At 38.8% G+C, this 22,243-nt stretch overlaps 7 protein-coding genes across 8 annotated transcripts; 4 read left to right on the top strand and 3 right to left on the bottom strand.

Moving 5' to 3' along the window:
* The first annotated feature begins 50 nt into the window (after window positions 1-50).
* LOC128255021 (CLIP domain-containing serine protease HP8-like) lies at window positions 51-1,662 on the top strand. Its single transcript, XM_052984452.1, has 4 exons — window positions 51-517; window positions 577-622; window positions 935-1,089; window positions 1,159-1,662. Exons 1-4 carry the CDS (start codon window positions 244-246, stop codon window positions 1,575-1,577), a joined length of 894 nt encoding a protein of 297 aa, XP_052840412.1. The 5' UTR covers window positions 51-243; the 3' UTR covers window positions 1,578-1,662.
* Window positions 1,663-6,206: 4,544 nt separating this feature from the next.
* LOC128254786 (uncharacterized) lies at window positions 6,207-7,678 on the top strand. Its single transcript, XM_052984085.1, has 4 exons — window positions 6,207-6,547; window positions 6,608-6,637; window positions 7,365-7,433; window positions 7,498-7,678. Exons 1-4 carry the CDS (start codon window positions 6,452-6,454, stop codon window positions 7,573-7,575), a joined length of 273 nt encoding a protein of 90 aa, XP_052840045.1. The 5' UTR covers window positions 6,207-6,451; the 3' UTR covers window positions 7,576-7,678.
* A 190-nt stretch (window positions 7,679-7,868) lies between these two features.
* On the top strand, window positions 7,869-8,319 carry LOC128254869 (uncharacterized). The gene has a single exon (XM_052984218.1). It carries the CDS (start codon window positions 7,914-7,916, stop codon window positions 8,244-8,246), a length of 333 nt encoding a protein of 110 aa, XP_052840178.1. The 5' UTR covers window positions 7,869-7,913; the 3' UTR covers window positions 8,247-8,319.
* Window positions 8,320-8,468: 149 nt separating this feature from the next.
* On the bottom strand, window positions 8,469-11,247 carry LOC128254867 (bleomycin hydrolase). 2 transcript variants are annotated; one of them, XM_052984215.1, is made up of 3 exons: window positions 10,029-11,247; window positions 9,314-9,976; window positions 8,469-9,248 (listed from the first exon to the last, which is right to left on the bottom strand). In XM_052984215.1, exons 1-3 carry the CDS (start codon window positions 10,569-10,571, stop codon window positions 9,228-9,230), a joined length of 1,227 nt encoding a protein of 408 aa, XP_052840175.1. In that variant the 5' UTR covers window positions 10,572-11,247; the 3' UTR covers window positions 8,469-9,227. The 2 variants fall into 2 exon arrangements, with proteins under 2 accessions (XP_052840175.1, XP_052840174.1); XM_052984214.1 differs by having other exon boundaries at window positions 8,469-9,976.
* Window positions 11,248-11,400: 153 nt separating this feature from the next.
* On the bottom strand, window positions 11,401-12,968 carry LOC128254868 (uncharacterized). The gene is made up of 2 exons (XM_052984216.1): window positions 12,808-12,968; window positions 11,401-12,116 (listed from the first exon to the last, which is right to left on the bottom strand). Exons 1-2 carry the CDS (start codon window positions 12,872-12,874, stop codon window positions 11,452-11,454), a joined length of 732 nt encoding a protein of 243 aa, XP_052840176.1. The 5' UTR covers window positions 12,875-12,968; the 3' UTR covers window positions 11,401-11,451.
* Window positions 12,969-13,979: 1,011 nt separating this feature from the next.
* Window positions 13,980-14,522, bottom strand: LOC128254986 (uncharacterized). The gene is made up of 2 exons (XM_052984381.1): window positions 14,364-14,522; window positions 13,980-14,287 (listed from the first exon to the last, which is right to left on the bottom strand). Exons 1-2 carry the CDS (start codon window positions 14,422-14,424, stop codon window positions 14,145-14,147), a joined length of 204 nt encoding a protein of 67 aa, XP_052840341.1. The 5' UTR covers window positions 14,425-14,522; the 3' UTR covers window positions 13,980-14,144.
* A 780-nt stretch (window positions 14,523-15,302) lies between these two features.
* LOC128254985 (keratin, type I cytoskeletal 9) lies at window positions 15,303-20,630 on the top strand. The gene is made up of 2 exons (XM_052984380.1): window positions 15,303-15,342; window positions 19,522-20,630. Exon 2 carries the CDS (start codon window positions 19,585-19,587, stop codon window positions 20,458-20,460), a length of 876 nt encoding a protein of 291 aa, XP_052840340.1. The 5' UTR covers window positions 15,303-15,342; window positions 19,522-19,584; the 3' UTR covers window positions 20,461-20,630.
* The last annotated feature ends 1,613 nt before the right edge of the window (window positions 20,631-22,243 follow it).

Raw genomic sequence — 22,243 nt, 5'->3', positions numbered from 1 at the left:
TTGTTTTTTAGAAGTAATGAGTCATTTTCAGGGGCTATTAAGCTAAATAAAGTGTATCAAACAGTCGACTATAGAGTTTTTTCTTGTTTTTAAAAATTTTGGCAGAATTAAATTAGCAATCGATTATAATACTAAATATTTCTATCTGCTACTCAATTTGATCCCCATTTAAATGTAGCTTATCTTGAAACTTCTAAATGAAATCGTTAATGAAATTGCTTGAAAATAACAGCAGCAATCTATATGTACATATATTATAAGCGTTTTTTTGTCGCAGTTTGGGGTATAAAAAGAGCAACGTTCCGTGGGAGCTTATCAGTGGGCAAATTTGAAATGAAGATTATCGGTGAAGTGATCGTCTTTGTGTGTTTGATTGTTGGATCCCAAGGACAATGGCTTGATGAACACTGTGGGTCTGGAGGATCAACCAGCTGCCCGTGGTTAGCTGCCATATACATATGGGATCCCCAAAAATGGGAAACCTATTTTCATTGCACTGGCACACTTATCACCGACCGTATGTATACAAATAGTAATTGTTCTGGTTTCCAAAAGTTTTACTATTGCAAATTTCAGGTTTTATTCTCACCCATGCCATACCCAACACCCGAATCGGATACATGTAAGTAACTTGTATTATTTTCCAAAAAAAAACTATAACGTTGCTATATTCAGACGAAATAAGCTGTCTCAAGTTTTTGAATGTAAACTTTTTATTGAGTTTATTTCAGATTAAAAAACGTCCAAAACAAAAGAGATGGATTAAAACAAATTAACACTTTAAGCTTTGCTTTTTTATTTCAAGTACCAAATAAAAGCATAGGCTCAATCACGAAATCTTGAAACTTAATAACGTTTCTAATTTCAAAACTGATTACCTCTAATTTAAAGGTGCTAAACTTGTGTAACGGCTTTAATTTCGTCCTTAATTCAGCTTTGCTCGCTTGGGAGCAACCTACGACGACGCGCCTACATCACAATGGTACACCACTGAGTCCTTGACTATGCATCCCAACTTCGAGAATAATGGAAAACATATCAAGAATGATATATCTCTAATCAAGTTGAATAGGAAAGCTGAGTTCAATGGTAATTATGTTTTACAATTATTTTCATTCTTGTCCGACTAATACTGTAGTTTTTGCTTCGGAACTTTAGCATTAATCAGCCCAATTTGCCTGTTTCATAGCAAAAGCCAAAACCAAAAGCAACTTCAGAGGCAGATTGCGGACTCCACTTTGGAGTTTACGTTCTCGGGTTGGACAAAACCATTCTTCACTTCGAATTCAAAAGTGCTCAAATCTACCATGGTGGTTCGGCTTAATCCCCAACTTTGTTCAAATGCTATTGAAGATCCCTTGGAATGGAATCAAATCTGTGGTGAAACTGATTCCGATGAATTATGCTTCAGAAACAGCGGAGGTCCTTTAGAAATGGTAATAAACAAGTGGGGAAAAAATGAGTCCGTACTGCTTGGAATACTCAGCTATGGAACCGGCTCATGTGGGGATCCCGATGTGTTTACAGATATATTGAGTCATTCAGATTGGATTGCTAGTATCGTTCGTGATCAGTAAGTCATTTTATACTTTAAAAAAAAAAAAACACGAAAACTATTCAACTCAATTATTTGATTAATTCTAAAAAATTTTGACGATTTGCCTGAATAAATAAATACAGACCAAAAGCATGCCTATTATTTTGTTCTAAGCTGGATGATAAGTAAAAACATCAATTATATCGGCTGTGGTCATTCGTTCTGCATTGAAAATGGTGAGGATGTGTCACCCTCTGGGAGGATCCATTATCATGGCAAGGTGTTTTTAAGGAAGCCTGTTACACACGTATCGACGCTTAATGCCCGACACGTTCGGAGCTTTGGGGCGTGCCGAGCTGTCTGTCCGCTCCGCTGGCTGCCAATACGTATACATATGCATGTATTTTTTACAGTGTTTGCTGGGGCATGGCAGTGTCATAAATATTCTTTGCCGCTGCTTTATTTCTTGCCACGACAACGACAACGATGACGACTACGAGAAAGCAGTTTATCAATAATGCAAAATTTTCCGGGACAGAGAAAAAGTGGGTGTGACGTTGGCCACCTTCTGAGTCCCAATTGGTTACTTTTCACTGGGAAAAAAACCTTAGTCTTAAATACAAAACTCATTTTTGCTTGTTAAAAGATTTTACTTTAAAAACTTAAACATGATTCGATTTGACACGCAGTTTTATTTTAACAAACAAGAAAATGTGAGCCATTTGTATTTCTGAGGGCCCTAACTGGCTTTTATAAAAATCAATAATAACAATAATGTTTTAATAATACATCTTTTTTTAAATTTAATGAAAAAAGTCCTGTTAGAAATTAAAGGATCTGCCATAAAAATGTTAATGTATATTATATTTTTGGAGCTTGCTATAAAACTGAGTCGCCTAACACTTATCACTTTTATAGGGCTAATAAATAAATCTCAGTGTGTCTGTTGGCACTGGCGTTGCCCATCGAAGCGGCATAAGCTGCTTGGGCTACATCCCTAAAGCTCCCCGGCCTTCGATGCCATTTCGATGCATAGTAGTCCCTAGTGACAGCGGCAATAGGGAGCAGCAGGGAGCCAGGAGGAGCAAGTGGAGCAAGTGGAGCCAGTGGAGCACAAGGAGCAGCAAGGAGCAGCAAGGAGTAAAAAGGAGCTGGAGGAGCTGTCGAGCCAGCCGCTGCACTCTGTGTGCATGTTTGTCGATTTGACTACGATTGCGGAAACGTATACAGTTCGTTGATCATTATCCGGTTCGTGATGCCCTCGTTTGCCGGCGACGTGATGCAGCTTTCCGGAGTTGAACGGGGGCGCTATTGAACTTATTGCCGACAGTTCGCTGCGAGAGGGTATTTGGAAATGGACGATCCGGTTATTTGGCGAATATGCATCGACAACTAAAACACATTTCACCGGTCTCCCGACTGCCTGGTTTATGTTTTGCATTAGCGCAATGACTCCGGCCGGAACCGGCCACTTTGTCAATTGGGGCAGTCGAGCATTAATTTCACTGGCTACTTATGGCGCATTAAATGGCAGCATCAGATCTATGGGCGCTCCTAATGGCTCGAGTGGTAATTGAATTTTTCATTCCCATTAATGCCATTAAAGTGGTAATAGTAAATTGCTTTGCATTTTGAGCTGGCTTAATTACTTGTTTTTATAAATGAACGGTGAACTATTTGGAACAATTAAGGAGCATTTACGTGGATAGTAATTTAATAATTTTGTATTTTATATATATTATTGGGGGCACAGGGAATACAAGCCAGAAAATTGTTTGTCGAAATTTAAAGTAATTTAATAATTGTAGAACTGATCAATATAATTGGAGTTAAGCGAATATAAAGCTAGATGATAAGTGGTTATTTTTGTTAAGTCCAGAAAATATGTTTTGGAAGTGAATATGTTTATGAAAGTGAATAGAAATTTATAAACTGTATTACGGAGTCAATAAGAATTATGAAAAGAAAGCTATGATGTATATCGATCTTATCCTAATTAGATGACTGAAACACAGAACATTTTGAAATTTGTTGCACTTTAAGCTTTCAGCCTCAAACACCCTTTTGAAACTATTAACTGACAAATTGAAAACTATGTAGTTACTAGAGTGAAATTCGGCATCAGGGGCACTTCCTGTGTGGCAGTTAGCTTCGGATCGAAATCAATATTTGCAACTCAAAACGGGCGAGCATTTCAAATTCGCGATGACAGTTGACAGGATGGCAGCGGTAGCGGTAGCGGTAGCGGCAGTGGCAGTGGCAGCGGCAATGGCACAAGAAGCTGCCGCTCAAAATCAAATTAGAGCAAATGCGAAGTACTTGAAGGAAATGCGCTGCAAGCACAGGAAACCGGAAGAAGGAAGAGCAGTTGGGCAGGAAGAGGGGGGATTTTGGGCGGGAGGGGTGAGCCGCAGGCAGAGGCAACGGTAAAATCAAATAACAAAATCTGATTGAATTGAAACTGAGGTAAGCTGCCGGGCGAACTGATTTATTGATTTTCAAGCAGCGTTTTCAGCTTGGCTTTGCAAATTGAATAAAGTGAAATTTTAGGCGCCTCTATTGCTGTCTGTCGCTGATATTGTGTTATAGTTTTAACAGACTTTCACACAGGTGTAAATAGAGAGCAAGCAGTTAGTCACAATGTGTAAATTTATTAAAATGTTTCTCATAAAACATATTGTTTTAATCGGACGTATATGATTGTAGATTATTTTCTTAGTTTTATAAAAGAATATTAAGATGCATGTCCGTCATATTAAGATTAAAATAAAACACATTTACAATACTAATATTAATGTATAAACTATTACGAAAATGTGTAATACTCTTATAAAATTAAAAATATTCTTTAGATTACAATAAAAGTTGAGTTTTAGTCATTTAACTTCAGCAGATGTAGTTTTTGATCACTTTTTGGGAGCATTTTCCAGACGCAACTGTATTTCAACTTGTCGAAAAACATTTTTTGGGGCTTAAGGCGAATCAAACATTTTATTTACAACACATTTACGCATTTCGGTCTTTCGAACGTGGCATTTTTTTATGTTTTTCGTATTTTTGTCGTTTGTTGTTTGCGTTTGGCGTTGAGTAGCGGAAATAGTAAAAGTTTTCTAATGAGAAAAGTTTCCTCACAGACAAAGAGAGGATGCGCCGCCGACAGAGACAGCAATATCTGGAGGAAGGGAGATGGCACCAGAGAGAGAGAGAGAGAGAGAGTGAGAAAGATAGGCGTCAAGATGTCCTGGGGAGGGACGAAAAGCGAACACTGTCCATGTTGTCGGCGAATTTAATCATTCGCCACACTAACAAAAATTTAACGAATTTAAGCATTAACTTGTAGTCATATTATCTTTAGAAAATCCTACCTAACTAAATACTTTAATTGTAATTTTTACACTTTCATGCCGATTTAAAGGCACTTTATTAATCCTTTATAGAGATATGCTAAATTTGATTAATTTTTGGAATTTATTAAATTCATTTAATTCAAAAGATAAACAAACAAAAACTGTATCGGTACAGCCGATTCGGTATCAAAATAAATTTTGTATCGGTTTGGCACCATTACCAGTATTTTTAAATAATAAAAATATAAAAATTTTCTAAGAAAGACCTTGTTTATATATTATATCTTAAGAAGAAATTACGAATTACCTAAAATTACAATTAATTGTCTTTAAGCAAAGGTGATTAGCCTGTGTGAAAATCAAACGACACTTTTGTTACATTTTTTTATGAGTGTGCTTTCTCTCCTTTCTCTCAAGGATATGCGAGTGTGAACATCAAAAACTAAACACGTCAAAGTAAGCAACGGAAATGAGAAAAAGTGTGCTTATTTATTTTGTGTACTTTCTTTTCGCACCCTCCCCCTTTTCTCCGCCTTCTTTTGACAGTTTTCTGCAATGTCGCCTGCACTTGTATTTGACTTGACGTGGGAGCGAGCGAGAGGGAGGGGGAGCGGGAGTGGGACAGGGAGGGGGAGATCCTTGCGGCGACATCAAAGCGCGTTATAATTCGGAATTATGCAAAGCTTAGCAAACGTGGACGCATTGTGGCGTTTACAAGCGGAAATAATGAAAAATAGCGCGAGACGTTGAATCATTTGTCTCTATCGCGGGGGCGGCAGGGGGCGTGTCGACGCAGGAGCGGTAGCAAATTGTTGCATAATGCCGTAATGGTAACAATACCCGGCAACGGAACACGGAGATTGCAGCTGTAAAGCGTATTCGAGGTAACACCTTGACCGGTTGCAATTTAATTGTTGCACTGCGAAACAGCTTTAAAAAATCTCAAAAATATAAAATATTGTAATATTTTCTAATACTTTCAATTTCCTATAAACGTATCATTCAAGATCCTTTAATTGTACTATTTTTAGAAACATCAAGTCATGCTTTCCAGGAAACAGCGAAGATGCCTTTAAAAAACAGGTTTACATTGAAATTTGTATCATATTACAAATCATTTGATTTTGCTTTCGCCAGACTCGTTTGCACAAATCTTTTAAAATTAAAAAAAAGAGTGATATAATATTGATAATAATTAAATCATTTTAAATAAAAAAGGTTTCTCTGTTCTAGAAATGAGGAATAAATTCATGTCGATAGAATGATTTGATAATGCAATTATTTTAAACTTCTCACTCAAGCGGTAACTTTGTGTGTTTCGATGTAACTGCAAGATGCATCTTAAACAATAACGATTTTAATATCCAATTAACGTGTTTTTTTTCTATCGCCTGACATGCATCGGCCACAAATTTACAAGATTCCGGATAAAGCCGCCAACAAGCCAATTAAATGAAATCCCCCCAGCGGAATTATCGGGTATATAAAGAAGTCGAACTGGCAGCAACTGTACAGAAAACACAATTTTCACCATTTTAGTGAGCCGTAAGAACGTGACAGCTCGGAAATGAAGCTATTTTGCGTTGTTTTGGTTATTTACGTTGTGGCTCTGACCCTCTTCGGTGTCGACGGACGTGGCGGGGGCACCACAAACGGAGCAGAGGTATGATTCGGTGGTTTGTTGTGACATATCAACGGGTTTAATCGTCGTCTGTCCTTGCAGGGACCGAATATTGTCGGGATGTTGAACCGGGTAAGTACAAGAAGGTCAATCTGAAGGCCAACGAAGCCTCGGACTCTTGGTCCACCAAAACCCAAAATGGGCAGCCAGAGCAGATGAACCAGCTCGATTACGAGGAGGCACTGCACTAGCGTCTAGCCCTCTTAATTCAAACAAATGTGAAATGCCTAATTTAAGGCAAGACGCCATGTCTCTCAATTGAAGTTCGCTTTTCTCCATGACAACAAACCACGGCGACCGAAAATCTGCAAAAGAATTTAGTCCCCAGATATGAAAAGATTAAATGCATTGTTAAAAAAAAGGGTCTTCATTTAAATTTCAAAAAATTTGACATTGCACATGTCTTAATCTTTATGTTTGCTTACAGTGAAAATTGTCAAGTGCCACAGTAAATAGTAGATATTCATTTAACTAAAAACTTATATAACGTACACTTTTCTGGTTTGAGAAATGGTTTGAAAAAGGTTATACTTTTTATTTGGAATGTTTGCTGATTCAGATGATGTTGCTTAACAAAAAAAAACACACTTTAAATGTGTATTTGTATACCTTTTTATGCGAGTCTTAACCTTTATGGAGAATCGTCAGTTTTCAGTAGAAAATTGACAATATCCATAGTAGATAATATGCATTCACTTACTTCAAAACTTATATAACGTAAATTTGTATAGTTTAAAGAGAGCTATTAAATAGGTAATACCTTTGAACTACTTATTATAATAATTACATTTTTTCTTAGGCTCGTCGTGATGTCTTTGAGGAAAACCTGTTAGCCAATGAGCCTCCGCCACCACCACAACAATTCCGCGTAAGTACAGACCATGAAGAAGCCCAAGTGGTTTGAAATCTATGAGGATTCCTTTATCCTACAGCAACGTCGTCAGGCTCCACCTGGAATGCCGCCCCCACCGGACGGTCTACCAGCACCACCTCAGTTCATTGTGCTCTAAAGGTATCTGAATGTATAGCATAAAGTTGGGCGTTTGTGCATGTAAAAGGGAACCACATCGAAGCTAATAAAACTAGTTTGAAGCATTCCAAAAATTACAAAAACCCTGTCTTTTTAAGCCATAAACCATAAGCCATAAACCATAAGGCAGTAAGTACTTCTGGGAATTGTAGCAGGCTAATCACCAGGTGAATTCTGTTCAAGGGATGAATTTCATTAATCCTGGGTCAGGTAGAGAGTGCTACCTGATCATCTACCTGTAGTACCTATTTAAGGATGAATCAGGACTCTGCAGCATTCAGTTTACTTTCGACCAGAGATCGTACAACACACTTTGAGATGAAATTCGTGGCCATTCTTCTGCTCAGCACGCTCACCTTTGCCATGGTATTGGCATTTCCTGATAACCACGCTGCAGATGTTGGTTTGCCAGATGGTGAGCAGCATGTTGTTTCATTGGCCAATCCTTCAGATGCGGGATCCGCAGATCCATCATCATCGGCAGACGAGATCACTAACAGCATACGCCGGCCTCGTCATCTCCTAAGCAAACTGTTCCAGCCGAAGACCGTGGTGGTGCAGCCTGTGATTGTGGAGCGGGTGGTGCCCGGAGCATATCCCGGATATATGCAACCCAACCCGTACTACAACCAGGGCCGACGCATCTGGTAGACCGCATTTTAAACATGTACTTGTAGTAAATTTAATAAAACAAAAGACGCCTGGCCTTAAAGTCAAAGATTAAGACTGTTGTTTTTATTTTATGCAAAAGGCAAATTCCTTAGCGCAAATCCCCTAAGTCGAGAACAGTTGCTGCCGTCTTGCTGGCCACTTTGCCAACTCGCAATGGGAACTCTCTAATGCCTAATTAGGCATGCCGGGCACGTAGCACCGATTCCCGAAAAACTTAGTGAAGGTCGCGCCTCGGTGACGATGACAACAACTGCCACAAAGGACACAACGTTGCGGAATTTTTAAATAACTTTGTACAAGCGATTGGCGGCTGACACCAGAGTTCATAGTGGACTCCAAGAACTGCTTAAGAATCTGCTACAATTTATTTTCAATAAAGAAGACGGAAGAACGATGTTATATGTAAACGGAAGTAGACGTTACAGCATACTAAAATAGTTACGCAGGTACAATAGGCTTAATTTTGATCATTGAATTATTAATATTATCTAAAGTCGATATGTTAAAACGGTAACGGTAAGTGATTTGATAAGTATCAAGTCTAACTCAACTCGAGTAAAATTTCTAGTCTTATTGTTTTTCTGTGTATGGAAAATGGTTAATAAAAATTCAATTCATTATTAGTATTAAGCAGAATATTCCAATCTTCTAAATAGGCCCCTACAACTTAATGAAAATTCTTAAACTGAACAATGTAAAATTGATTTCGCATGTGAACATTTCAAAGCGATTAACCAAGTATCTAAGACTAACTTAATACAGAACTTCAAATTGTTTTTCTGTGTAAGGAAATAGTGTTTTTAGTTTAAGTGTGTGATATTAGATTTTTATTTAAGAAAGGCACCCATGGGATCCCAGGCAGGCAGCTCTTTGGTGTGGGGGATTCTACTGGCATATAGAACGTTTGGTGGCACGAACTTCTCGTGAACCACAATCTCGAAGGCATATTCCCTCAACCAGTCAGCATCCATTGAAATGGCCCTATTTTTGGAGGACTTTAGTTCCTCCTTTTTGGGCCCATCCTCGACGGCTTGGTTAATACTCACGCTGGATGAGCTATTGCCCATAACCGAAGCGCTAATGGTGCGGAACTGCAAGGGCTGGTTCATGGGGTCCAAGCCAACAGATGTGAGCAGTAGGGCCGCATCTCGCCGTGAATCTTTGTAGAGGAGTCTCTCCGCTTTGGACAGGGACATGCCCACTTCAAGGCCAAAAACCAAGTCGAACTTATGGGACTTAAGGCTTAAAGGCTCCGATTTGCCACTAAGTCGACTGTGAAGGTCGCAACTCAGCCAAACAGGCTTGTCGCCGGCCAAAGAATCCACAATGATGTGCATTATAACATCCATGGATTGGTTGTTATACCTGTGCAGCTCACCACCTATCATATTGGAGCTATGGGTGACCTGATAGTTGGTCCACGAACTGGAGGACATCCGAGGATCATGACCAAGACAAACGAAGGCGTCCACATCGACCGTGTGTGCCACCATCACCTCGTAAAAGAGCACTGAAGTCAAGTCACTCAGGGACTGGTAGCGTTTCTTGTGGTCGTAGTACGTCCAGGTGAAAACCTCAGGTGGTTCTCCTAAACAAATGCTTAGCACATTGAACAATTGCGGAATCATGCTGTGAATAAGTTCCGGCAGCCGTTTGCCATTGCCATTGAAAGTGAACTGGGCATGCAGCTTGCTGGCATACTCATGGAGCTGTAAAATAAAGTTGTTGTTCACTCATTTTCGATTGTTCGATTGTACCCACCTTGCTCCTCAGTATTTTGTTCATATTTCGTATCCTCTGGCTGGACAAGTAACATTTCTTGGGCATTACGCCGTACTTCTTGACCAGATTCACAAACATTTGCCAGTTGCCGCCATCCGGAATGGCGTTCTTCATGAAATGTCGAAAGCAGCGTCCATCTAGCGGTTCGCATTGCATCAGCAGATCGGCCACCGTCCACAGGAAGTAGTTGCATCGCTCCAGCTTGTGCCAGAAGAACAAATGGGCTGCGGAGAGCTCAAAGTCCGCCGGAAGCGGCACCTTTCGGTCCATTTCCTGGCGCAGCAGGTCCAGACCCGTGCAAATCCAACCAGGACCGCCTGTGGTGGCCTTTCCCTGCATGTCGACAGTATGCCAGGTCTTTTCGCCAGAAAATACTTGAGCACTCAAGTCGGCAAGCGAACGCAGACACACGTTGATGGGATCGCGAGCGGTGCACACATTCTGGGCCAGACGATTATGCGGAGATTTGTAGAAATCGGAGTGCCAGGCGGACCACTGCGATTTGGTCAGCGGAAAGTTCATCCTCTTATATTGGCCACTTTTTCCCACTCAGAATATCGCCAGTGGCTGGCATTAGAGAGAAGTGCATAAATAGACACTACAAATTTAGACACTTTAGTCTTTTGGTGCGAACTATTTATCGTATCGAATCCAATTGTCAAACGTTTATATTCCTGTATAATTATAGTTCAAATGTCATTCTGTCAAAGTTCCTTTAAATATATATGATCTAGAAGCCTCCATAACATTATTTTTATAAAACAATTTTAAAGTGGTATCAAATTGTTTTTGCTTATAAAAATATCTTTGACCAGTCCTAATTAAATTACGAACATTGTTGGCATTCATTTGCGTCTAGCTAAGTGAACTTTGCATCACAATTTGACAATTTAAAGCGAACAAAAGATCAAGGTTACTAATTAAGAATTCATTAAATTCGATTGGAAATACCAATAAAAAGTAAGACAGTCGACAGTCGGCAGCAGCAGGGTCAAATGGGCCAGGGCCTTAGATGAAGATCCCTCATCCAAATACCAAGAAGCTCGGTAATTATATTCCAACAGAAACACGCCCACAATTGTTTGCACTGCCGTTGCAATTAACAAATGCCTAAGACTCTGGTAATGCGAATTTTCCGCTTATCAATCGCATAACTTAAGCTGGCCGGTAATTCCCGGTAATTGGGCCAAACACTCACACACACTCGAGGCCGTAGGTAGTGTGAATAGGGAGATTATGTCTACTAAGAACACCTCATGGGCTGGCTGCTAAATTTGCATTTACCAAAGACTTCAATAGTTCCGCCGGCAATTCACCAAAATCTACACACCTTAAGTTTTAAGGCGAGACATATGCTGCAAATGCGCTTTATTTAGAGCGTTTTATGTACAATTACTTGGTCCTAGACGAACAGGTTGCCCAGGGTTCGCTGAAGCTCAGCGTTCAGCTCCTCCATGGACTTCTGGATACTGGTGTTCACCTCGTGCTCGATACGCTGGGCGTAGTTCTTCGCCTCGGCCTCCAGCTTGTCGCGGTTGTCAAAGGAGTAGCGATCGCCCAGGAAGGTGCGGCCACCTATCTTGGCGATCACCGTGTGGTCGGCCAGTTCGATGACGATATCGCCATTGGAGTACTCCACCTGGGCCGGCTGTCCGTTAATATCAACCGTTTCCTTCTCGTTCACACCCACTGCCTTTGGCTGGAACGTGTACACCTGTCCATGTTCATTCAGCTCGATTGCTCCATTTATGATCCGCAAACTGCGTCCGTTGCTGTTGATATAACTTCCCTGGCTTGCGTCGCCATAGATGTAGCTATGCCCATCGCTCTGAATTAGGGTGGAACCCGACTGGCCGTTGATAATAACGTTGCTATTACTCTGTCCGTAGTCCTGGGATGACTCCTCTTCGCTGGAAGCATCGTTCACAACGATCCTGTTGCCATCCGATCCAATCAAGATCGTTTTGCCATCTGCTCCTCGGATGATCTGCCCAGCTCCGTTTGATAGGAAAGTTTTCCCATTGTTCTGCAGAATCCGCTGCTCATCGGATTGCGGAACATTCGCAGCTATAGGAAAAATATATTTAGTAAATTTCTTGAGATTGTTTCACAGTTCAATTGTTCAAGTTCAAGTCACTATTATTTAATGTTCAGCAGCAGGCTACCAATTTTCAAAACAAAGTAACAAAAGTACCACATTTTAAAATTAACTACACTGATACAAAAATGGAATAGAATGGACTATTGAATTCAAAATTGTATGTTTAATTAATATTAAAATATTAATAATATTCAATATATAAGTATACTATTTGATTTGAATGCATTTTATTTAAGATGAATATGGTTTTAGCTTAAAAAAAAATATATATTAATTAAAATCCGAAAGAGTCTAACAAACTGTTTTTATTTTATTTAAATGTAAAGAATAACTTAAAACCGCAATGGATGCAAGTCAAAGCATAAAATAGTTAAATTTAGTATAAAATATTTGGATTTCCTACGTTTTTTTTTACCAGTGAAAAATTACTATTTGCTTAACACTTTGTATTACTTGTTTGGAGCTATGGACATAAAATATTTACAGGTAATTAACAAAACGACGATTACATATTAAAGGATGACAGCATCGCAATGGTTCTATTTGAGTTTGAAGGATAGGAGCACTTATTGAATGTGTAAGCTTGCCTAACGTAACTTCTCAAGTTTGTAGTCGATAGCTGGGATCCAGGAATTCTAGCAAAATATTTTTATTTACCAGTAGCCAGAGATGCGACGCCGGCCACCAGGCCCAATAATATCCAAGTTCCAGTTCGCGAGCCCATGTTGCATTGACTATACGAAAGCCAAGTCAAGTGTCAGCTATTTATACTAGCGCATCGCACGCCGCCGCCGTTCTACCCATATATTCTATATGATTCGTTCTCAGTGTACTATAGTAGCACTCTTCCACATTGGCAGATAACACAGGGGAGGAGGTCAGCGGTGCGATTGCCGGGGAATTGCCAGCGACGGGTTTGTTTTGTTTACTTGCGGTTGAGCTGCAAAGCAACCGATCCACTGAGTCACCGGCTTGCCAATCGACTCCCGATTTTGACGGATCGAGAGAGTGTTGAGCGTGTCAAATCGGGAAAGCTTTTTAGCCAGGCCAGTAGTACGCACATTTGCCATAAACCGGCCGCAGTTGGGCGTGGTGCAATTGGCATTATACTGTAGAAAATTTAAAAAAAGCACGTGCCTGCTTTGTTTTGACGGTCGAGCCAGGCAATCTGAAAAATTCCCATATTACTCGTTTTTAACCTTATCAATAAGACTTTGACGATTATCAGTTCGACGGATTCTGTAAACAAAAAACCTTTAAATAACCGTTTATCTATATATATTTCATACATATTTAAATTTTTTCAATAAAGCTGCATTATATATACAAAAACATGAAGGTTATAAGTTTACCTTAGCCCAGGCATAATAAAGTAACTAATGATAGGTTACAGCTCATAAATGTTAACTGTTTAAGCGTTTTAAGCTTAGAAGACATTGAAATGTAAGTAATTAGGGAAAATGTTTTTAGGCACTACTAACATCGGCTTTCGCACAAGTAAAATTGGCTATTCCAAAATATACTACTTGGCTTCAATACATTCTTGGGGACTAGGAAAACAGGCTATCCCCCTGACAATAGCCTATTATTATATTTAAAAAACCTAAAACTTTTTTGGCAAAGAATTTTTAAAATGTCATATAGTTGCCTTACGACCTTTTTTATTTGTAAATCCTTGCCTAATTGAGCAATTTTAGGGCTAAGTTCGTTTTTAGCATACCAAAATCAATTTCTAGTATTCGCATTTATGCAAAGTGTAACATTTTGAAAAAAATTGTTCTTCTATATAAGCAAATTTTCGCTTATTAAATAAAATGTAAATATAAATGTATAGACAAATATAATTTTTATTTTGAAGTCAAATATATATTTATTTGAGTATGGCAATGAATGGAGTATTATCGAATAAGATTCTATTAAAAACATATTCATAGGTTTACTGGAAAGCGCATCACGACTCGGTAGTTGGTCACGCCTCCTCCACTTGGGTAAAATTAGTAACGCCACTTGCCGTTTCCGTTACCCTTTGAACGGTATATGATATTATCGGTAGACTCGTCTTCTCCGCCATTCCAGGCGGGTCCACCAACTGGTCCGGAGTTTGAGGCCGGTCCCCAGCGCCACGGATTGCCATGCACTTCGGGTATAAAAAATACTTATTACAAATTTGAAAGCTATATATATATATATATATATATATATACAACACTCACCCGTGAGGATGGCGAAGCAGAGCCAGAGTAAGAGCACCGCGATATGCCGACTGAGGTACATGGTCAAGGCGAGGAGTTCCAATGACTTAGCATTATATAGACACACTTATTTTATACGCCTCCTATCGCCAAGTCGTTCTCTACCTCTCATTCGATTCGTATCTCTTGGATTGCCTCAGTGTCTCTCTTTCTCGGCCGATGTTTGGATACGTGAGTGGTTCGATAATGGCTCAAGCCAGCGGCTTATGCATAATGCAATTTTCTGTGCTTTGCACTCTTTCAATTCTCAGTCAAACCCTCGTTCCACGATTGTCACATACACTTAAAACAAATTTGTAAGAAAATTTTATGAAAAAATAAACTATACGGAAGGATAAAAAATTTTTCAAAGCTTGTATCTTTTAACTTTGGCTCCTAAAAAGTACTCTTTTGAATACACTTTTTTAAATCCAAAAGTAAAGAAATTTGGAAGGGTTTTGGCGGAACGAACTAACAGATATCCTAGTATTGAAAATAGAAAATAATTTGTTCTTACCCGACCTTAAATGTCTAAAAAAAAAAATACATATTATTTGTATCCAAAAGTTCTAAAAAACTACATTGACTTTGAGTCAATAAAGAAATTGAGTCATTAAGTAGAGGTTTTGTTTAGTGTAGACGCACAATAGTCGGGCAATTAAGAAGTTTCGCCATGTGGCAACGTTTCTAATTATTTTCAATTGAATTGCCTTGCTATACGTACAACTTTTTCCATTGCTAGTGCCATTAAACATATCGTCGAACTGCTCGCTCCCAGCTCGAATGCCCGGCCATTGACATCATCCGTGACCCACGGGTGTTGAGTGGGCGTTGGGTGGACGGTGGGTGTATCGTGGGTGGGTGTTTGGGTGTTTGGGTGGTTGTCTGTATTTAAGCGGCGCTGCATCGGGAAAAGTTAAGCTCTCCCGCCAAGTCAAGTTTCACAATAAAAATTAAACAGGTATTGCGTTGTTTGTTAACGACAAGTGCTTCGTTGTTGCTGCTCCGTTTGAGTGGCTGTGGATTAGGATAAGTTCGACAGATGGTGGAGGGAGGCCTCGCAGTGGTAAAATAAAGCAATTGTTAAGTGGAAAATAAAATGCCGGTGCTAAAAGTTGGACTGCTTCCAGGGGAAGACTGAATTAGCAGGGTGTGCAAACTATTACAGTCAGAGTCTGCATGTTAGTGTGCATACTGTTGCTTTGCTAGTTAGGCAAGAGCTTATTAGTTAATGCTGAAATGAGTATTTTGATAGTTGGACTAGTGTAAATACTACGGCGGTTATTTCCTGTAGTTTTTGGTTTATTTTCGTTGGATTAAGTACTACACATAAACGGATGATTAGTTTCAAGTGGATCGGAAACGAATTAATAAGGTTTTGAGTTTGCACTAACCTCTGGTTAACTTTATTCCCAGGTATTTTTGGACTTATTATTATGCCATTAAAACAAATTGACCATTTTAGCTATATTTACACAGTAAACTTGAGTTCCATTTCCAAGTGAACTTTATGTTTATGTGTTTGGCTTAAAAGACACCAATTAAACGATTGATTTCTGTTAATGGAAAGGCTTATTAAATAATAATTGTTCATTGTTTATAACATGTACAATGTTCTTCTCCGCCCCAAAGGAAAGTTTTGTGTAAATTGACTTGCTTGTTAAATTATTTATCGCACTGTTTTAGCACATTGGGGCTGTAATTGAATTCAGCCTGTCAAGTTCAGGTTAAAAAGCTTAATGTAACCTCAATGTGTGGCTTTGGCTTTTATTGCCACCCCCAAATGTTCTTTATCGTATTTATGGGCGACGTACATTAGCCCAACAGCAAAACGAGATCAGAAATGTTTCCAAACGGCGGCAAGACAAACGACTTTCAGACTGAAATACGGCTTGTAGGTTGGCCATGGATGTCGATTTCCGTTTTGGACTAGGGGAATGCCCCTACAATCTGCGCCTGGTCAAAGGCAAATCCGTATCATTTGTTGCTGTTGTTGCTGTTGTTGTTAATGTTGCTGTTGCTGCTGCTGCAGTGCGAATCGAATCGATTTGATTTTCCAATCAATTAAACTTTATATAAATTGCGTCTGCGATGCTAAATATAACAACAATTGCAGAGCGTAAGCAGCGCCAGCAACAACAAACATTTCCACAAAGCACAGAGCTACAAAATAGCACTAGAGGTATTTGTTCTCTCACTCTGTTCGTTTCTCCCTCTCCCTCTCTATCTCTCTATTCCCTCTCTCTCACTCTTTCTCTAGAGCAAATGCTCTCTGTCTCTCTTCAATGTCTCTATCAACGGTTGACTGCACAATCACAAAAAAATGTGTTCAATGGGGGCGATCCCCATACACTGATGTATAAATCGCGATTTAAAATCAAACACTTTATAAATTATTTTATGCAATGTCTCTTCTATGAACAAATTTAATTGATGTGCAATTAAAAAAAAACGTAGGGGGCAAATTGGGGTAAGAGCGATTTTATTCCTATTCCTTTATTTTTTTTTGTTTATTTGGAGCGTTAATATTTTAAGTTACACAATTCCAGTCTTAAATACAAGTATGAAAAAAATTCAAAAAACAACAGTTTTAGATATCAATTATATCTTAAAACCAATTGACCAAAGTCGCGTTTAAAAATATATAGAAGAAATAAAAAAAAGGATTTAAATTTAAAACCACCTTTAATTTGATCACAAATTTTATGATCAAACTTCAATTTGAAATTTTAACAGAAATTGTTTGATAGCAAGTTCTTAGTATCAACATTTTTTTCCGGTATAAGTTTGTGAGCTAGTGGGTGGAGCGGTGGATCTGTTGGTAGTAAGTTAGTTGGGTTAGGAGACACTGCATACTGCACTCTGACTGCATTTTCGCATTTGGCCAATGTTTTGTGTGTGATTTTGAAATGCAGACGACGATGTTGGGCTGCTGCAGATGACTTGCGACGTGAGCCATTGTTAGAACAGTGCCAAGAGAAGAGAGCGAGGGGGCCAAAGACACGGAAAGTGCATTTGATCAATCGAAAATGGCAACAATCTCGAGTTTTAAAGTACTTGCACAAAGGCAGGTGGTCTTAATGAACACAATTAGCCTAATAAGTAAACAACAACTTGGGGCAAAGTGAGCGTCAGCGAAGCGACATTAATTCAATTATTGGGGAGGGCTTTACTTTACAGGCATTACCAGCAAGGGGATGAGGATTCATTAACGCTAATTGAGTACATTGCCCAGGAATATATATACTTATACATATACATATATATATTTGTTATGATCCAGGATAACAGCACAAGTGTTTTCAAATGTAGAGCCAGCAAATTACACGTTGTCCATGCAAATTTATTTACACGGTATCTAATTTGGTTGTTTAGTGATAGAGGAGAAGCTTTAAGGCAATATACTCAATCACTTTGAACCAATAAACTAATAAATTAATTTCTAATTTGATGGAAGCTGATAGTAGTTAGCTGCTTATGAGGGTTACAATAGGTTTTCACACAGTAGTGAAGATGTCTGCAGACATGTATGTTATTTCATATGAGGTAACAAATTCATTGGATATTAAAAAATAAATATTCAATACATAAAGTAATCAAGCGTGCACTGCATTATCAATAGATATGCACATATAAATGAACTTGTTAAAATAATCAAATTATTTATATATTATAATGATTTTCTGGTAACATTTAAGTAAAATTTGTTGCCTACCCCAGAGGAAACAACATCGACAACAGCCTGACAAAGTTATGCAATTCTTCTCAATTTTGCTCAATTTTTTTCTCCATTCGCTCAATTTTTTACTCCTTTCAAGACATTTTGCACTTGGACTAATTTCAAAGAGCCATATATCAGCCGCTCCCCATCCACACCGTGCGCTTGTAAAGGAAAATTCCACTCTCTCCTTGCATAAGGACACCTGTAGACCGGCAACTCTTGTACCGCCCACTAACCCCTTTTCACGGGAAAAACCTGACAAATGTGCGTCAAGTTACTGGCAACTTATTTTCCACGGCTACGCCTCGTGTCCGTCCACAGTTTGAACCGAAGTTGAGCAAAAATATTTAACTTGGTGGCAGCGGAATCTTTTATAATTAATTTGCCACTCTGCCGGCTTTTTTACTCGCGGCTCACGACCCGCGGGCTTTTCCCCATTTCAGAGTTGGGTGGCGGCTTCATATTTCACCCATTAGATGACGCCCGCATTTTCCTGAAATAGTTGGGCCCGGACACGTATTTATATTCATGGGCGAATGTTACGTTTTCTTCGCCCGTTCGCTGTCTTTAAGTTTCAAGATTGCGATTTATGGTCGTCGACGCGTCGCCTGGAATAACATTCCTACCGGAAAATTCCGCATAGGATTTAACATTTTGTTATAAGGTAACTTGTATTGATAGTAAAGTGGTATGATGTTCCACAATGTATTAAAACGATTAAGTTCATGTAGAGACTTAAAATAAAGCATATGTTCTGTGTGTATTTTAGTCTTCGTCTGAGAAGATATGAGGAATGCAGCATACTTTTGGCATTAGACTTCTAAACCCGCCTCTTCTTCAAATTAAGTCCATTCTGAAACCATTCTTAAAGCAAAACAACGTGAAATTGGCGGGAGATATTGTTATTTTTAATTGTTAAAAAAATGTGTTTTTAAAGGAATTACTTTATTTATATTTTCCGAGGGTACCCAAAAGTAATCGTACAGAAAAGTATGTCATGGCAAAAAAATGTCTTAAAGTGTTTGTCTATATTTAAGAAATAAGTGAGATATAAAGCAAATTTTTATTTCTACTTGATGTTTTGATTTTTTACTCATTTTGCATGAAATTGAATTTTTAAAAATTTGCTACAAAAAATCCTTCAAACGAATTTCTTTAAAATTTTGTCATAATTTAGATAAATTTAAAAAAAAAAACAAATTTTTCCAACATTTAAGTTTGCTAGCCCAGTGTGCAGTGTACAAATTTGATTTTCAAAGCTAAGTAGATGGTAAACATGAATGAATGTCAGAGTTTAAAAGCTTTTCGAAGCTTCGAAAAATGCTGATAAGCTCATCTACTGATTGATGGGTTATCTGATTCATTGAGTTATTTGCTAATTTTTGTTTGACTAGCTCTGCTTATTTTCTGGTTTTTTAGCTGACTGATCTCAGATAAACACGAAACGTTTTGACGATCAGTCATCTATTTGCCTTCTTCACAATGAGATCGCTTTTGCTTGCGATGCTGCTGGTACTTGGATCGAGTATGGCACAACTTGTTAACAGAGACTATGGTTCACAAGGAGAAAATGGACTGATACATGGTGGTAGACCAGGAGGTCCTTTTCAAAGTAACGATCAAGAATATTTCGGCCAAATTGGAAGTGGATTGTTCGGAGAAAGTAAGACAGGAGGCCCATTTCAAATTGGGAATCATCAAGGAGGTCTAGTTTCTGGAGGGAACAGAGGAGGTCCCTTTGGTGGTAAATATAATGGCCCAGCTGAAGGTGGACTGATCAGTGGCAGTAAAACTGGAGGACCATTCGCCAGTAACCATCATCAAGAAGGTTTAGTTTCTGGACAAAATAGTGGAGGACCATTTGCTGGTAACCATCATCAAGGAGGTTTAATTTCTGGACAAAATAGTGGAGGACCATTCGCCAGTAACAATCGTCAAGAAGGTTTAATTTCTGGACAAAATAGTGGAGGGCCCTTTGGAAAGAATCAATGGGCAAACGATGGCCACAGTGGTCTCATTAGTGACAGCCGAACTGGCGGTCCATTTGCCAAAGAAGGACTTATTTCTGGAGGAAGCAGTGGAGGTCCCTTTGAAAAAAATCAAGGAAGATATGGACTGATCAGTGGCAGTAAACCTGGAGGTCCATTGGCCAGTATCAATCAACACGAAGGACTAATTTATGGAGGAAATGGCCAAGGTCCCTATGGAAGTGGCCTAGTCAGTGGAAGTGATTCAGGAGGGCCATTTGAAACTGGCAATCATCAAGGAGGATTAATAACTGGAGGACCTTTTAAAACCAGTTCGGAGAAATCGGAACTCATAACAGGAAGTCAAACAGGAGGACCTTTAGGGAACTAAATGTAATAAAAGTCCGTCTATTTAAAGGTTTTCAGTAGTAATGAATTAAGTTGAAAATTAAACCTTACCAAGTAAATGCAAATAATTTATTTTATGTTTGAATAAAAGTGGAAGAGGCTTATAAATTAAATTTAAATAATACTTGAATGTCACGAGCATCAGCAGCTTAAGTGCCACATTAAGTGCTCTTCACCTGAGGCTTTAAAAAAAATTTGCAGCGTTTGTATACATATATTTTGCACACTTTTCGTATTATGTTGTCGTCACAAGTCATTTTAGCGCCTGTCATGTGAAAAACGATGGTGTGTATATGGGCGTTAAATGAAGCATGTGCGGGTGTCCAAGGGGGGGGGGGGGGGTAGTGGGTGATGCAGGGACAGGGGCAGTGGCAGGTGCAGGATATAGGTGGTGGCAGTGCAACTGCAAATGCCACAATCTTGCCGCTAGCTGGCAGTTTTCGCCAAGCGAAATGAGAAAATGAGAGCAGTCCTGCTCGCAAATGTTGCTGACAGCGACACTTAGTTCCCTGCCTCCATTCCACGGAAATGTGCACACATGCACATGCCAACCTGGATATTTGGCATATACTATATATTTAAGTATTTAAATGCATATATGTATAATGGCGAAAAAGTGCAAATGCTTTGCGAGCATCTCACCGCATAAATGCTTAATGCACTGCAAATGAGTTGTGACAAATGGCCTGACCAGGCATATAATAATATATTTATTAATCTATATACCAGCAGTTAGGTCGTCAGGCGCATAATTTCCTTTTCCCATGGGTTTCTGTTCACACTCAACATTTTCTGTTTCCGCTTTTCGGCTGAAAGCGGTCAGCGAGACAGGTCAAACGCAAGGCAAAGTAAACTAACACAAAACAGGAGCGGATGTAGGTTTTTCCGAACTGAACTTAATGGTAATACCCTAGAAATTAACATCTTGAATATAAGTTTGTGCCAAGAACATATTAAAAATGTACAGTTTAGTTTTAATAAAATAAACTTGGCAAGGTAATATTTAGTAAAAGATATAAAAAAATATGTTGAATAGTATAGGTAAGTGATGATTAGGCAATTTCAGTTTTTCGTTTAATAAATACAAAACCCATTTAAATAAATATTTTAAATATTTTATTGATAAGTTTTTTTAGGGAGAACAATTTTCCAATGACTTATTTCAGGCCTATTTCAGTGGATAAAATCACACCCATCTTCTTCTTAAAAGTTAAAACTTTTCAACACACGCTGAATCAGAAACTTCTATGCAACCAGAAGCGTACCAAGGGCAACTTAAACTAGTACAGCGATGGTAAAAAGTTTTATCTGCTTTCTGTTAGCCTTGGGCGAAAGTTAAATGGTCCAGGCGCAACCTTTTATGCAGTTGTTTATGGACGTGAGTGTATAGAGGGTGGTGCTGTCATACCTGACTAAATTCCTTGGTCCATTTTTGTCGGTGTCCTCGGTTGCAGTTTTTGGATGTCGCCCTTTCAACTCGCTTGATGAGCGGGCTGAAGAACTTTTGAGTATGATTTATACGATCCGGATACTTACTTGCGTATCTGTGACAAAGTGCTTCTCTGATTTATAGCCCTAATGGAAAAAAACAAAACCATGCATTGCTATTGAAACACATTGTTGCCAACAAGGCTGTCAATGCTGCTTGTTTGGGTTTAGGTGGTGCACCACCAATAAATTCATTAAAAATCATCCCAAACTAAGTTTATTGTTATTAAAGCAATTATAAATTATAAAGGAACTTTACAATTTATCAATAAGAGCAA

The sequence above is a fragment of the Drosophila gunungcola genome (assembly GCF_025200985.1).
Source record: "Drosophila gunungcola strain Sukarami chromosome 2R unlocalized genomic scaffold, Dgunungcola_SK_2 000006F, whole genome shotgun sequence".
NCBI classification, from domain to species: Eukaryota; Metazoa; Arthropoda; class Insecta; order Diptera; family Drosophilidae; genus Drosophila; species Drosophila gunungcola.
This window is presented reverse-complemented; position numbering and strand designations above follow the sequence as displayed.